The following is a 16,319-nucleotide window of genomic DNA, read 5'->3' on the forward strand; positions in this document are numbered from 1 at the left end:
GGGATAGTTCAGGAAAAGGGAAGGGTTTACGGATAAAAGAGCAAGAAGCACTTTGGATGAGGTGCTGGGAGCTGGATGTGGAATGGAAGTTCTTTTCATTGCTTCTATTTTTTTTTTTTTAGTGAAATCTAAATGAAGGTCGTCAGCAGAGAGGGGAGATGGGAGAGAGGTGGTATTGAAGATTGAGAAGAGAGAAGATGTGAAATAATCATCTAGGGGAATGGGAGAAACAGTAACAGAGTATGATTGCCAGGCAGCCTGATGGGCAAGCATGTATGCATGGGTTCTTCTGCAGCCACATTCAGATGTGGTATCAGATGGAGAGGTATATCACCAGGAATGTGGTTCAGCTAAGCATGGATGTATGTATGTATAGCTAGAGAAGGCCAAGACAACTGAGGATGCATGCAATGGAATGAATCAAATTATTATAAAGATTATGCATGGAATTTAGGCTGAGTAAGGAAAGAAATGGACACAAGGAAGAGGTGAACAGACTCTAGGTGTCAGGGACTGAAGGATTGTTGAATTTGGGTCAGGAGGTTGTCAAGAGAGTCAATGGTAGTAAACAGATTCGATGCTTGAAGTTGAAATCCTGGAGGAAGATTATGTTACAGGAAATGACTGTGGAAAGAGTAGATGAGGTAGAGAGAAGAAAACATTATTGGCTGAGAAGTCAGGAACCTGAAAATGGTTGTGAAAAAACCACTTTCATATTTGTTGGAAAAAGTGACAATGAACTAGAAGCTAAAATCTTCAAGAGATGATGGAATCTAAAAGATACAGGCTGATGGCATCTGGAGATTCATGTAAACGGAGAATGAAAAATAGTTTTGAAGAGCAGGTTGAGGAGCAAGAAGCATCGGCACAGCTCCACCAAGTCCTGTGGTTAATGGGGGATAAATATAATACTACCACTTGAGTAGACTTCAGGGAAGCAGTGGTTTGAGTTTCAGTTAGAACAGAAAGGTTAAAAGGAATGTTCAGAGAAGAGATTTAAGGCACAGAGACACTGCTAATAACCACTTTCATGTGTTCTAGAAGACCTTGTGTAAGAGTTTCAGAATATGGGAGGTCATCAGAGATGATCAGAAAAAGGGATGCATATGGGGGTTGCATTTGGAGGGATGAGGATTGACCTGGTGACTGGCATACACAAAGATACAGGGTATGCTAACTTTTGTTAAATTTAGTCTATATAGTCTCAACCAGATAGTGATGGTGAGATTGTGAAAGTTGTCTGGAAAAACATATGAGGCAGTGGGGAGTCTAGCCAGGAGCCCACAGAGTTTTGGAGTCCCACCTTGATTTCTGCTGTGGAGGGTCAAGACAGGGAAGATCTTTATCCAAACGTCTATTCAGTAGAGCTCTTCAGATACACACAACAACCAAACACAGGGGGTGTTTGAAGTGAGATGTATTTAGATGCCATTCTTGCTTAGTCATTTTTCTGCTTGGTTTTTTCCTTGTACCATTAAAAATCAGCCAGCCCTTTTGCAGTAGCTGAGGTTTTGCCCATTCCTAGTCTAACAGTCTCTTTCTTTGCTAACCACTTATTCCAGTCTTTCCCCACTCTTCTATAGACATTTCCCAGGCCTTTACCATGCCTGTCTACCCTCATAATTTTCTCTTTCTCCTTCTGTGTGTGTGTGTTTTGATGGTTGTAAAGGAGCAACTCCAAATCCTAGGATCCCTAGTCTTCAAAGTCTTCTCTTATGGATAAGGAGTAGGAAAGAAAAGGAAACCTTGTTTTCAGATGGTAACTTCTTCAGATTCTTAGAAATGAGGAAAATAGACATGTAGAAGAGAATTCAGCAGCTCCCTGTTAAAAGTGGTTGTCCATTGAAACGGACATGATGGGGAGCTACCTGTCTGTCGATGAACCTGTGTATGTACATATGTATAACTTGATGTAGGTGATTGATTTTAGCACCATACTGTTTTTTTCTTCTTCACCATACTGAGCCCCTTCCCTCAGCTATGAAAGGTCTTCAGGGTAGGATGAAAGGGTCTAAAATGCAGATGAACAAGGGCTCATAAGGGCACACCTTGGAAAAGGTAATCCCTGGGTCTTCCCTTCCCCTGACTCCCTTCACTACCTCCACCACCAAAAAAAGTTACCAACAATACAAAGAAGACAAGTACTTTGTGCAGGGTAGAGGGTGCGGTGGGGACAAGCTGATATCAAACCCTGCACCTGGTCATGTGTACAAGCCCATTGCTGGGGTGAGAGAAGGATGCTACTGCCCTTGAGAAAGAGGTTTATTGGGGAACCTGTGATGTGATATTTCCCTTAAGGAGTGAAGGAAGACAGCAAAGTGCCCATGGGAGGCAGGGGAGAGAAGTAAGGATGGAAGGAAGCAGTTTATCAGGGAGGGAGATGTGAATATATTTTTCTCATCCAAAGCAACCAAAGAGAAGTTGTTTAAGAGATTTGCTGTTCAAGTTCTCTTGAACTTATTAATTTGAAAAATAAACTAGCTATGATCTCTATAGCCTTTTTTAATGACTCCTTTTAGTGAGATTTTTATGTCTCTAAAGAAGGCACTATATTCTTATTAACCCTTTGTATCCTGAGCTAACCGTTTAGCAAAACGCAGAAAGAAATGCATAACCCACAGGCTGAAAACTTGGAACATTAACAGCACAGGAAAATTAAGGGGTTTAAAAAGAAAAGTCCATGAAGTATAGCAATCTAAATATGGTTACTGACTTATATGAACCAGCTCACAAAAAATGATTTATAAGCTAAAATTTAAGCTTCAGCGTTGTTTAGTGAAAAGGGCACTTTGCTGGAAGGACCTGTCACACAAGAGGTTTCCAATGAATATTCACTAAATGAATAATTGAATAAATATGGATATCGAGCCAATCTCCTAAATCATTCTGAATCTCAAATTACCCAGTCATGAAATGGGACATAATACCTGTCGTATTAAATACTACTTTATTGCACGCCGGGTACATGCTCATCACTGTCTAGGTACTTTATATATGTAACCTTCACAGCGTAGTTCTCTTCCTCAAAGCAAGACTACTTTAGGCTCAAATGATATCAGAGAAAACCCACTGTGTTGCACACAGTTATTCAGGGGACCAAATTATGGCTGTGTCAGTTGCAGTTGGATAGCAGTTAACAAAAAAGTTGGGCTGGCCACAGTTACTGATTTCACTCAAGCTAGCATAGCTGGATGGACAAATTCTAGAGACATTCTAACAAGCTTATTCTTTCCAATATGATCAACATTGTCATCATTCATTTCAGGCGATTTATAATTCTCTGGGACATAGTGAAGCTTCTAATGCTTAGGAAGGTTCTTTTATTTTAATTGGAGGATAATTGCTTTACAATGTTGTGTTGGCTTCTGCTGAACATAATTATAATATATATTTTATATATTTATATAATATATATATAATCATCTATACAGGAACCTCCCTCTTGAGCCTCCTTCCCCTCTCCCATCCCACACCTCCAGGTCATCACAGAGCACCAGCCTGGGCTCCTTGTGTTACGGAGCAGCTTCCTGCTCATGCTTCCTTTTACACCTGATGCTGTGTGATGTCAGTGCTGCTTCCTTAATTAGTCCCACCTCTCTCCTTCCCCTGCTGGGTCCACAAGTCTGTTTCCTATGTCTGCATCTCCCATTTCTTCCCTGTAAACAGGTTCATCAGTATTCTGTTTCTAGATTCCATACATATGCATTATTATATTTGTTTTTCTCTGACTTCTATAACAGGCTCTAGGTTCATTCACCTCACAACTGACTCAAATTTGTTCCTTTTTCTGGCTGAGTAGTTCTTATCTTGCCTCCTCAAGCATCTGTTATACTTTCTAAATGGAGCAACCCAAGTTTCATTAGGTTATGTTTACAAACCATCTCTTGAGGCCATATTTCTTCTACTTAGAGAAGGAGACTATTTTGAGAACCTTGAGAATATATCTGTACGCTTCAGTTTCAGAAATACTGCATTAAAATTCATGTTCCTTTAAATGATCCTTTGGAATCAATCAAGAATATGAGAACAAGAAATTGCTAGATGATGTTTAATTAAATGTGATTATCCAGATGATCCAGCATATATGTCTATTAACTTTAAGATTGGCACTTGCATGAAAATGCCAAATTAAAAAAAGTTCTCAGAGAATTCAGAGATCCTTAAGAGCACATCCGAGGATTTCAGGTTGAGAAAAACCACTTTAAATATTTATCTCAGAGTCTAATTTGCTCTTGTATATGTTAATGTTAACCAACTTCAGCCTCAGAAAGTGCACTTTTCTTGATTGTATTTCCAAAGGCTAACGGTGGATGTAATTGTTCCTGACTTGTCTGTGCACCTGTCGCATTTACTGACAAAATGCACAGTTATTGGATGAGTTAAGCAAACTCTTGTTTCCCTCTGCATGGCACATACTATTTATTAGCTCATTCATTGTATGAACGTTACTGCAGTATCCTTCCTCTTGTTCTAGGTACTATGTTAGGTGTAGAGTTTACAAGGTTGAATAGATTTGACTGTTGTTCATGAGAAACCTTGTTTCTCATAGAATATAAACAGGAAACACAAAATACAACCAATTGTGAAAAGAACTAAAAATTGTGCAAAGGATGAAGTGACTAAGCCAGTGAGTGTATCTCAGACAAACCTGAAACTGATACCAAATGCAAATTGCAGGAATCATTTTATTATGACATAAAACAGAGTGATGATGAGATTCTTAGAAGACTGCTGTATGCTAACTTTTGTTATTTGAGAGTTCCCTCCTCTCTCTCCCCATATTCCTTTAGAACTCAGTAAGCCAAATGGCTTATTTTTAATTAAAATTGTAAAATGGAGGGGGAGATATGATTAATTATTAGTAATGACAACATTACTAAATTTTTTATGGGTCCCTTGAAATGTAGACTTAGTACCTAGCATGATGCTTGGCATATAATGCATGTACAGAACAGTTTAAATAGTTGAATAGTTGATATTCAGTTATTATTAATTATTGAATTAAAGCCTTCTCTAGTCTATATTAATATAAAACTCTGTGCCATGTTTAACAGTAGGAGGACTGGACACAACTGGAATGAACTGTGTGGGACCTTTTAAGGTTCTGTTCTCCTGTCTTACTTCCTTCCCTTTGAGATCCTGCTACTCTTTCCCTCTCTCACTTCAATTTTACCCTTTACCCCTGAATGCACATCCAATTCAGACTGTCCTACTAGGGGAGTTTTTTCATTTCATTTTTTAAAAAAGAGATTGCTGATTAATTCTGATGTAGACTCTTTCCCCTGCTTCCAATCTTGATACATTCTGTGTCAGAAGAAGAGGCATGTTTTTAAAGTTTTCTGTCAAGATGAGTCAGTTGAAAAGTTAAACGAGTGATAAATATACAAAGAGAAGACTTCATCTCATGGGTACTTTCTTTAAATCATCTGGAAATTATACTCTCATTACTTGTCATTTAAGAACCAAAGAATTTTATTACTGTATATAACTTAAAGATCAACTACACTTAACCCACTTAATCAACTAAGTTTGGCATGGACTTGATACTATAACAGTCTAGAACTCATTACAGAATTTATCTCTAATTTTGACACATTTAGACATTATAAGTGTAGAGGCCTAGAGGAAATCATTTTTCTCCTTAACTGCTGACTTATTATCAAAGGCTGAGATATTTTTATTCTAAAAAATACCAAATAACAGTTGATAAGAAACTGAGGTCTAAAGAAAGTGAAATAAAATTATAATACAGGGCCCATATAGTTTGCTTTTGTCTTGACTGTAGAAGTGGAGTGTTGTTTCTGAGCTAGAATCACCAGGTAGTTCATAACCCATAATGTTCAATTCAGAGTTAAATGAGTTAATGCAATTAAAAGCTTAGAGCCAAGCCTAACACATGCGTATAAATTTGAATAAGTTTTAGTTATTATTTAAATGATTTGCTGCTGACTTTTGATGTTTAAATTGCTTTAAACCATGATATTAGAATAAGTAGCTCAAGTAATTTTCTGTCTTTGGGTGTCATGGGTAGGTCAGATGTTTTGCTTTAGCACAAGTCAAATACTAAAATAATTTATCATTTTTTGTGAAATTAAATTAACCAAAGAAATGAGACCATGTGAAAATGACATTTAAGTTAAGAGAGTTAAAACTCAGAAGTAAAATAGCAGTTCTTTGAATTATTGACAGGGTGACTACTAATGGACCAGGTTCCCATCTGCTTTTTTAGTTTTCATTAGAATTCCAAAAAATAAAAATGAGACTTCCCAGATGGCTCAGTGGTAAAGAGTCCACCTGCCAATGCTGTAGACAGGGGTTCAATTCCTGGGTTGGGAAGATCTCCTGAAATAGAAAATGGCAACCCACTCCAGTATTCTTGTCTGGGAAATCCCATGGACAGAGAGGCCTGGTGGGCTACAGTCCATGGGGCTGCAAAGAGTCGAACACATCTGAGTGATGAAGCACACACACATGCCCACACACACAGACAGCAGTGCATTAAACGTGTGTATGTGTATGCGTGTGTCTAAGCACTCAGAATTCAAAATACTTTTTAAAATAATCATTTCAGTTTAAATTAATAATTTTCCCAGCCCAGGTTAACATTATAGGTTAGACCCCAAATATTCAAGACTGGTTTGCACATGCTGTGCTGTGGGCTTTAAAGATGGAGAAAGGGGCCACCAGCCAAGGAATGCAGGTGGCCTCTATAAGCTAAAAAAGGCAAAGAAACCGTTCTACCCTAGAACCTCTGGGAGGAATACAGCGCTGCTGACACTATAATTTTAGCCTGGTGAAATTCGATTTGGACATCTGACTTCTAGAATGCCATTTGCTTGTGGTCCCTTTTATGAAAGAAAAAATACTCAGTTTAGCTCATCACCCTTTAACCAAATCTCTGTGATAGAAAACAGAAAGAAAGACTTAGGAATATGTGTGAATTTATTACCTTTTGCATCTAACCTACACTTGCATATAATTTTATCCAAACAACAGAAACATACATTATTTTATATTCTCTTTTAAGCAGCTATCTGAAGTAGGCAGAGTGGAAATGTCCCCATTTTATACTAGTGAAGAAACTAAATTATATTGTCAGTAATGGAGAGACAGGATTGGGTCTCTAACATGTGTGTTGTCTACTATACCACAGCCCTTCTTAGAACTCAATTTAACTGTGATTCTGCCAGTATTTTCAAAATAAAGAAATCTTGTTTGTGCCAATGTCCTTCATTTTATTTACATCACAATACTCATCTAAGATGAAAATTATTTTTGAAATTTTATGAAATTTGTGAAATTTTATTTCATACCATAAAATTCAAATAGACATATCATAAAAACCATTTTTCTTTTAAAATGACTTTGTATCAGCTTTTCAACTTACTTATTAGTCTGAAACAACATCTTGTTTCCCCAAGATGCTCTCATGTTTTGGGTCTTTCTTGTAATGTAGAGCAGTGTGCATGTACACATACACACACAAACACAGGTGCACACCGCATGCACACCCAGTGCAGATGTGTGCACATGTGCTCAGTTCAGTCTCTCAGTCATGTCTGACTCTTTGTGACCGCATGGACTGCAGCACGCCAGGCTTCCCTGTCCATCACCAACTCCCGGAGCTTACTCAAACTCATGTCCATCGAGTTGGTGATGCCATCCAACCATCTCATCCTCTGTTGTCCCCTTCTCCTGACTTCAACCTTTCCCAGCATCAGAGTGTTTTCAAATGAGTCAGTTCTTCGCATCAGGTGGCCAAAGTATTGGAGTTTCGGTTTCAGCATCAGTCCTTCTAGTGAATATTCAGAACTGATTTCCTTGTGGTTGGACTGGTTGGATCTCCTTGCAGTCCAAGGGACTCTCAAGAGTCTTCTCCAACACCACAGTTCAAAAGCATCAATTCTTCAGCGCTCAGCTTTCTTTATTGTCCAACTCTCACATCCATACATGACCACTGGAAAAACCAGAGCCTTGACTAGACGGACCTTTGTTGGCAAAGCAATGTCTCTGCTTTGTAATATGTTATCTAGGTTGGTCATAACTTTCTTTCCAAGGAGTAAGTGTCTTTTAATTTCATGGCTGCAATCACCATCTGCAGTGATTTTGGAGCTTCCAAAATAAAGTCAGCCACCGTTTCCACTGTTACCACATCTATTTGCCATGAAGTGATGGGAGTGGATGCCATGATCTTAGTTTTCTGAATGTTGAGTTTTAAGCCAACTTTTTCACTCACCTCTTTCGCTTTCATCAAGGGGCTCTTTAGTTCTTCTTTACTTTCTGCCATAAGAGTGGTGTCCTCTGCATATCTGAGGTTATTGATATTTCTCCCAACAGTCTTGATTCCAGCTTGTGCTTCCTCCAGCCAGCATTTTGCATGATGTACTCTGCATATAAGTTAAATAAGCAGGGTGACAATATACAGCCTTGACGTACTCCTTTTCCTGTTTGGAACCAGTCTGCTCCATGTCCAGTTCTAACTGTTGCTTCTTGACCTGCATACAGATGTCTCAGGAGGCAGGTCAGGTGGTCTGGTAGTCTCATCTCTCTTATAATTTTCCACATGTGTACCTGTGTATGTGTATGTAAAATTTCACCAAAAAAACCCCAAATAATATCAACACTTGCCATCCACTGTGTACTCTGTTTTTCTTTGTTCTACTTCATGTTTTGAAATACATTGATTGGCAGTCCATTAAATAGATTTTAGATGTACTTGTGCATGATAACCTACCGTTTGAAACACTAGTGTAGAGCTATACTGTTTTAACTTTTTTAAAAGCATGAGGTTGGAAATCAGATCTAAGTTTGAGTTTTTTCTTTTCCTCTTCTTAACAGTAAGGATCTTTGAGGCAAGTCACTTGGCATCTTAGGGTTTTAGTATCTTCATCTGTAAAATATTATAATGTGATATAATATATGTAAAGTGTAGAATATAATGATATTTATGTCATAAGCTTATCTTTCATTCATTAAGTATTTATTTCTCAGCTCCCATAATATTTTCATTCCACTTGTTCTTGGTAAGATTTTGAAGGATTTCTGCAACTCTTTCTTCTCTCAGGTAACTCACCATCATATTTAATGTCCTTCTCTATATTTGGGGGTTGTACAGTAGAAACATTTGATAGGGCTGGACAGGGGAGAAGGACTAGTGCACATAAAGTGAGCTACCAGCTAGGGGTGTAGGTAGGCCTTCCACTGTGGCTGAAATGGAGATCCAGAAACAGGCTTTATGAAGTAGTATCTTCAAAACACTTGTATTCTAAGACTTTTCCCTATAGAGTTATCAATGAGTCACCAAATTTCAAGCCTCATTGTAAATATTTTTAAATTAAAGACTCAGTAAATCCTCATTAAATATTCATCATTTGGGAATTAAAAAGAAAGTCTTTAGGATTTGAGAATAACTCACTAACAAAACAAGATTCCTCTTGGATTATCCATAGCTTGATTTACTTATTAAATCAGAAATCTTTGGACATCAAAGACACAGTGTTGTTCAATCGCTCAGTTGTGTCCATCTCTTTGTGACCCCATGGACTGTGGAACTCCAGGCTTCCCTGTCCTTCACCACCTCCTGGAGCTTGCTCAAACTCATATCCATTGAGTCAGTGATGCCGTCTTGTTTCTCTGTCATCCCCTTCTCTTCCTGCCTTCGGTCTTTCCCAGCATCAGGGTCTTTTCAGATGGTCAGCTCTTCACATCAGGTGGCCGACGTATTGGAGCATCAGTCCTTCTAATGAATATTCAGGATTGATTTCCTTTAGGATTGACTGGTTTGATCTCCTTGCAGTCCAAGGGACTCTCAAGAGTCTTCTCCAGCATCACAGCTCAAAAGCATCAATTCTTCGAAGCAGTAAAATCAGTTAAACTGACAAAGATGACACATGCTTTACTTTTCCCTGTTTTGGTGAAAACTGAATTCATTCTTAATTCTGTCACACAGTGAGCGCTCTTAGTTTAGAGCACCCCCCGTGAAAGAGATGGGAAGGGTGCAGATAGATTCTGGATGAGTTTTCCGAGTGGGAAGTGGGTTAGGAATATGTAAACAGTCATTTTCATTTTGAGTTTGATTTTTTCCTTTCCATTATAGGTGATTCCTTTTATCAGTGTCATTTATGCTAATGGCAGAGTAAAACTCTAAATGGTGGTGATTTATTAACTAAGTTGTGTCTGACTCTTTGTGACCCCTTGGACCAAAATCCTCTGTCCATGGGATTTTCCAGGCAAGAATACCGGAGTAGGTTGCTGTTACCTTCTCAAGAGGGTCTTCCCGACCCAAGCATCTCCTGCTTGGCAGGTGGATTCTTTACCACTGAGCCACTTGGGAAGCTTGAAACAGTAAATAACATTTCACAATTATTTGTATCTCTATATGTGGGCATTTAGTTCCTTTACAAACAGATTGAAGAACCTTTAACTCCACATGTAAGAGTTGCAAAGTGGAATAGACAATGAGTTGAAAAAATCATGAACAAGTATATGCTAGTGCAGAGGCAATTTTCAGTAGTTTAATAATAAATATTTCAGGGCTCTTAGGGCCTGGACACTATGCTATGGGTCCTCTCTTAGCACCTAGCACCTAGAGCTGATCACTTGGTCAGAACTTAGCAAACGCTTGTTGATTAACTGCTAAGTTTGTATTAATTACAGATTTGTCCTAAGATGCAAAACAGTTTAATGGATTTCGATGCTTTTAACATTCAGTTATGTTTAGCTATTCTTCTTGAATCTGTTCCTCAACTTTTAGAAATGGATTAATCTATGCATATTCTGTATGTGTCAGAAATGTAAACAATGGTCAGTGGGTCTATAAAATTTTTATTGACTGTTTTACCTGGGTTTTCACCCACTAGTTTTGTATGATCATGGAAAAGCAGTCAATGGGCAAAATATCTCATAAAATCAGCAAGAGAAATGGAGAATAGAGCTAATTGTAAAATGTAATTGTAAATAAAATAGTACAATATTACTTTATAGCCACTTAATAAAAGTGCTAATCAAAAGAGATAACTGTCCTCTGATAATGTACACATGGTTGTTTCAAAGTAGTGGTAAGATCTTATTTTTTAACTATGTGGTATATTTAGTCATTTTAATGATATTATATAGAAATAGCATCATTCCAAAAGTTGTGTAGATCAAGGTGATATCTTGCTTGGGATTCACAGGTATATAAGCCCAATCAGTATTTTGCTCTCAGTAAGCCAGCTCAATGAATATTTTTTGATTGTTTCAAAAGACTCAAGTTCACATATTTTTTTGTTTATTCCTTTTTTCAAGTTGATATTCTTTTACCAACATTAACTTACATAAAGCCAATATCAAAGAGTTATAAACAGTAGCCTGTTTTGATTGGTCCATGTTCAGGATGCTATCACAGTAAAGACATCAGCTGGTGGGTCAGCCTCACAATTCCTGGGTCCACAAGGACCCCTGGTCGTGGGCCCTGGTGCCAACAGCCAGGTGAGGGCAGCAAGGAATGCTTGAAAGAGATGCAGGCAGAGATGGCCCTGTTTTAGCAGGCAGTTCTGGGGCTCTGGTAGCCAGAATCCCAACTGTACACCTTCTTCACCCACAGTCCCCATAGGAGAAGCAATGCAGGTCCCAGCAGTTCCAGTGACCTGCCTAATGATCACAACCCACACATACTAGCAGGCCCAACAGACTCTCCGGTTCCGGGCAGCGGTTGCAGCCACCGTGGTTCCTCCCATGGCGGATGACCCTCCTTTTGTGGACTTGGGTGCATTTTGCCATGGTTATTGGAGTCACCTGGACAGTCCAGTGGCTTGAGAAGCCCCGTTTCTGCCACCAGCAGCTGTGGCCCCCTCACCCGAGGGCTCCTGTCCCGCATCCAGCCCCAATCCCCCCCAGGCTACAGTGAGCACCATCTACTCTTTCCTCTGCAGCAGGTGGTCCTCACTCATGGCCTTGCAGCTCCATCACTAGGCCCACGTGGGCCTCCTTTTCTGCCTGGGCCACCCCTGGACTACCTCTAACACTGCCTCCAATGGCTTGGAACCCTGGGCCCCTTCTCTGGGTTCCATGGCTGCTCTGAGACCTCTCCAAGAAGAGCCAGCAGTGAGTGCCTCAAGTGGTGGGCATTGGTTTGGGGTTAATCCTGAAAGAGAAAGAAGGGGCAGTGATGATATTTACCTCTTTGCCTCTCTGAATCAAAACCATTGGAAATTAGCCTCTGTGAAATTAATAGCTTCAAGCTAACACAAAAAGAGGGAAAATGAGAGGATCAGAGTCTGTCTATCCTCTGTGTTTTATGCTTGCTTAAGATCAGCAACGGTGTGCCTCATCATCACTCCACTTCTGAGCCTTGTTGCTTTCTCCTTTCAGAATGGACTCAACGCGCTTCACCTGGCTGCCAAGGAAGGCCACGTGGGGCTAGTTCAGGAGCTGCTGGGAAGAGGGTCTGCTGTGGACTCCGCCACCAAGGTAATGTTTGTGCTGGTCATATTTATTCCATGGTAAAGAGGAAACGATTTAAAGCTTCTTTTCCCTTTCAGAGGTTTGCAGGAACACCAAGATTCTTCACAATGCAGAACTGAAATTGAAACCCCTGTTCATTAAATCTTGCAGAGTTTGAATTGTTTCCTTTAGGGACTTAACAGAGACTAAAGAATTCTGTATCTCTATTTTTTAATATTTTATCTTTTATTTTCTTGTTTGATTCACATAGAGACTAGATTAATATAATCCTCTATAGACAAAAGCACCTATTTTCCCAAGGTTAATTCATTTTTTAAAATAAATTGGTGTAGTAAACTACTTGATGGAAATGAACAAGTAATTTTCATGCTTTCAGTAAGTTGTTATAACTTTTAATATATTCATTTAACTTGATAAGAGAATATACAGATACTTTATACTCTAATGGAAAAGAGATTTTTGATCATAGTTTGAGTTATTAGGGTAAAACTAGATTTTTGTCACTATTATGTGTGTCTGTAAAGAAATTGGGCTCATTTTTAAAGGAATTTATAAGATGCTCAGTACATTAGTACCTGTTACTTGATGCTGTTTTTGGTAAAATATATTTGAACTTTGGGGGATCATTTCAAAAACAACAAGTATTTAAAAAATATCATTAGTGGTGACAAATCTTTATCTTTAGAAGGTGAAAATTTAATTTGGGGAAAAAAAAAACAAAACCCACAGCCAATCAGAGTCAAGCCTGTTGACTAGGGCTGAAGTATGACAATTTGATTGTGTGTGATGCAGAGAGAGGTTGCAGGCACCCCAGCCCCCAGCTGGGTCATTAGCCTCGTCAGGAATAGACAAAAAGGGTGCTGGAGTAAGTTAGAAATATGACCATTTAACCCGAATTTCCAATACCTCATACACAATTGCCAAAATGTGGACTGACACTGCTCCTAGTGTAGTATACAGCAGTTCCAGTGGAAATATAAAAACAAAACCAAGTGAAAAACTCTTTGGCAATTCCAAAGAAGTTAAAATATAAGTCCACCATATGCAAGAAATTGCTTACTTTTAAACCTAAAGAGAGAATAAACATTTTTAACATTTCTCTTGACAACATCAAATAAATGTTAAATATTTAAAGAATGTAAATTTTAACCTATATCAAATTATTTGGTTCCCCTAAGTTGTCTATATTAATGTATTCATTAAACCAACTGCTTTTTCTGGCTTAACTGTTTATTATCGTTTGTTTCCTTTTCTTTAAACTCTGTTGATGTTTTAAAATACAGGTTCATTTTTAATCACAGATTGCAACAGTTGTAGAGATCCAGAAACAAATCTCACTGAAACTCCTCATTTAAATGAAAGGCAACTGAGCCTTCAATATAGTATGTGAGTGGTTAAGGTCCACAGTGAATTAGTGGCGAAAAAAGAACCAGTTTCCAAAATTTATGACTATTTTCCCCCCAAATTTATGACTTTGAATGTACAGATTTGTTTTTTTGTTAATGATTTTATTTATTTATTTTTGACTGCGCTGGGCCCTCAATGCTGTGTGGGTTTTTCTCTAGTTGCGATGTGTGGGCTTCTCATTGCGGTGGCTTCTCTTGATGCGGAGCACAGGGTCTGGAGTGCGCGGGGTTTAGTAGTTGTGGCTCCTGGATTTTAGAACACAGGTTCAGTAGTTGTGGCCCATGGGCATAGTTACCCCATGGCATGTGGGATCTTCCTGGATCAGGGAGCAAATCTGTGTCTCCTGCATTGGCAGGTGGACACTTGACCACTGAGCCACCAGGGAAGCCCCAGATTTGTTTGTTTTTTATTTGTTATATTTGTTTTAATCATATCCTAGGCCTCTTTTAATGTCTTGGCCTTTATTTTCTTTTCATGATGGTTTTTCTTTTCATGATGGTTTTAAATTATTTTTCATTTTTGTTTAATACTCTTAATGGTAAATTTTTGATGTAGCTAATGGTTGAAATTGTTGGTAATATTGTGTAGTGCATGTAAAATTTATTATTTTATTCCCCAAATATTTTGAACACCTATGTGCTCTGGTGACTCAAAATAGAACTGTGAATTGTCATCTTCTTTACCACTTAAAATTCCTAGGGTTCTCTACATTGTGAAATGAATTCAGATTAACTCTTTCTTTTTTTTTGGTTAACTTTTCTTAGGGTAGGACTTTTTTTGTTGTTGATTAAATAACATGAATGGTAATATTGTCACACATGCACGTATGCACACACATCCCAAATTATTTACTTCAGTAAGATCTCAGTCTTTCCATGTTCTTAACATTAAACCAGGATTGTACAGAATAGAGAAGGAAAACATTTTATAGGATGGCCAATGTTTTGATGGTAAAGATTACCTTTTCCCAAGGTGGGCTGCTATCTTAATAGAATGACAAGTTTTAACCACTTAAAATAATCAGCAAAATTGAAAATACCTGTACATTTTGATTTCTACAAGGTTTAGAAGCCTCTAACATTTTCTATTTTGTTTCTCCAAAACAGAAAGGAAATACTGCTCTTCACATTGCATCTTTGGCTGGACAAGCAGAAGTTGTCAAAGTTCTTGTCAAGGAAGGAGCCAATATTAATGCACAGTCTCAGGTATTACATTCTGATTTTCTATAATGTAAAGAAATTTAAATTAACCTTGTGAAATTGATTTAATGTGTTTAGCCAGGTGTTGGGTACATAAATTTACTGTAAACACTCTGTGATTTATTTCAGCCAAGTTATTTTACTAACTCATACCATTTCTGATTTTCGTTACGTATCATCATCTTCCTCTTTTTTTCTAGCGTTTTTCTTTTTTCTTTTGGTTGACATTGTTATGTTAATTTCTACTATACAGAAAAGTGATTCAGTTTTATGTATATATGTATACATTCTTTTTCACATTCTTTTCCATGCTTTATCACAGTATACGAATATAGATCCCTATGCTATGTAATGGGACCTTGTTGTGTATCCATCTAGAGATATAACAGTTTGCATCTGCTAATTCTGGAGTCCCAATCCATCCCCCCTCCTCCTCAACAACCACAACTCTGTTCACTGTCTGTGAATCTGTTTTTGTTTTGCAGATAGGTTCATTTGTGTCATATTTTAGATCCTACATATAAGTGATATCTTATGGTATTTGTCTTTCTCCTTCTGACTTATTTCATTTAGTACATCATTTTCCTGTTAATTTAACTGAAAATTTGACAAGTTCACAGTCTATCATTAGCTTTAAGTGCATTAAAAAATGATACCGTGTTTTTCCCTGAACGTAACATCTGTGAAAGATGAATTATTCATGCAAGTTATGTCAGTCTATAAAGTATTTTCTTTCCTTAAATTAAAAAAAATATTATCAAAAGATTAGTAGTCCAGTGGAGAATCAACTATAAAGTGGGAATCATACTCTTTTGGGTAGTTTGCATGTCAAATGTGGGCTTTACAGATCTCCTTAGGGAAATAGGAAAATTTGAGACCCCCAGCCTTAAGGTGCATGTAATACTAATTATATAGTATAGAGAAAGATAATCTTAAAATGAAGCTAATTAAAATTTTAAAATAATAATCAAAATGCATCATACTACAAACTTGATCCCTGGTTTTTTGTAGTTGAAAGGTCGAGAAAATATTGCTTTGCCCAAAGCTTTATTCTTAGTTTCTATTATGTATTTATGCAGAAATTGAGGTGTGTATCTTTGTAATCAAATCCATTCATTCCGTTTTTAAAGTTTTTAGCCTTTCTAATAACATAGACCACACCAGAGGTGCTATTGGCAAAATAAACCAGTTCCTCTCTGTCCATATTCCTTGGGTTAATCTCTCCAGCTTGCTTTGAAGACCTTTGTACAGGACTATATATTACCTGTA

At 37.9% G+C, this 16,319-nt stretch overlaps 1 protein-coding gene across 50 annotated transcripts in view; it reads left to right on the forward strand.

Annotated features, from left to right (window-relative positions):
- ANK2 (ankyrin 2) overlaps window positions 1-16,319 on the forward strand; it is a 696,383-nt gene that overhangs the window by 497,492 nt on the left and 182,572 nt on the right. For all 50 annotated transcript variants that reach the window (XM_043438144.1, XM_043438160.1, XM_043438135.1 and 47 more), the window contains 2 exons: window positions 12,352-12,450; window positions 14,958-15,056. In XM_043438144.1, the coding sequence (XP_043294079.1) occupies window positions 12,352-12,450; window positions 14,958-15,056 (198 nt within the window). The remainder of the gene's footprint in view (window positions 1-12,351; window positions 12,451-14,957; window positions 15,057-16,319) is intronic.

Source organism: Cervus canadensis, chromosome 19, assembly GCF_019320065.1.
Source record: "Cervus canadensis isolate Bull #8, Minnesota chromosome 19, ASM1932006v1, whole genome shotgun sequence".
NCBI classification, from domain to species: domain Eukaryota; kingdom Metazoa; phylum Chordata; class Mammalia; order Artiodactyla; family Cervidae; genus Cervus; species Cervus canadensis.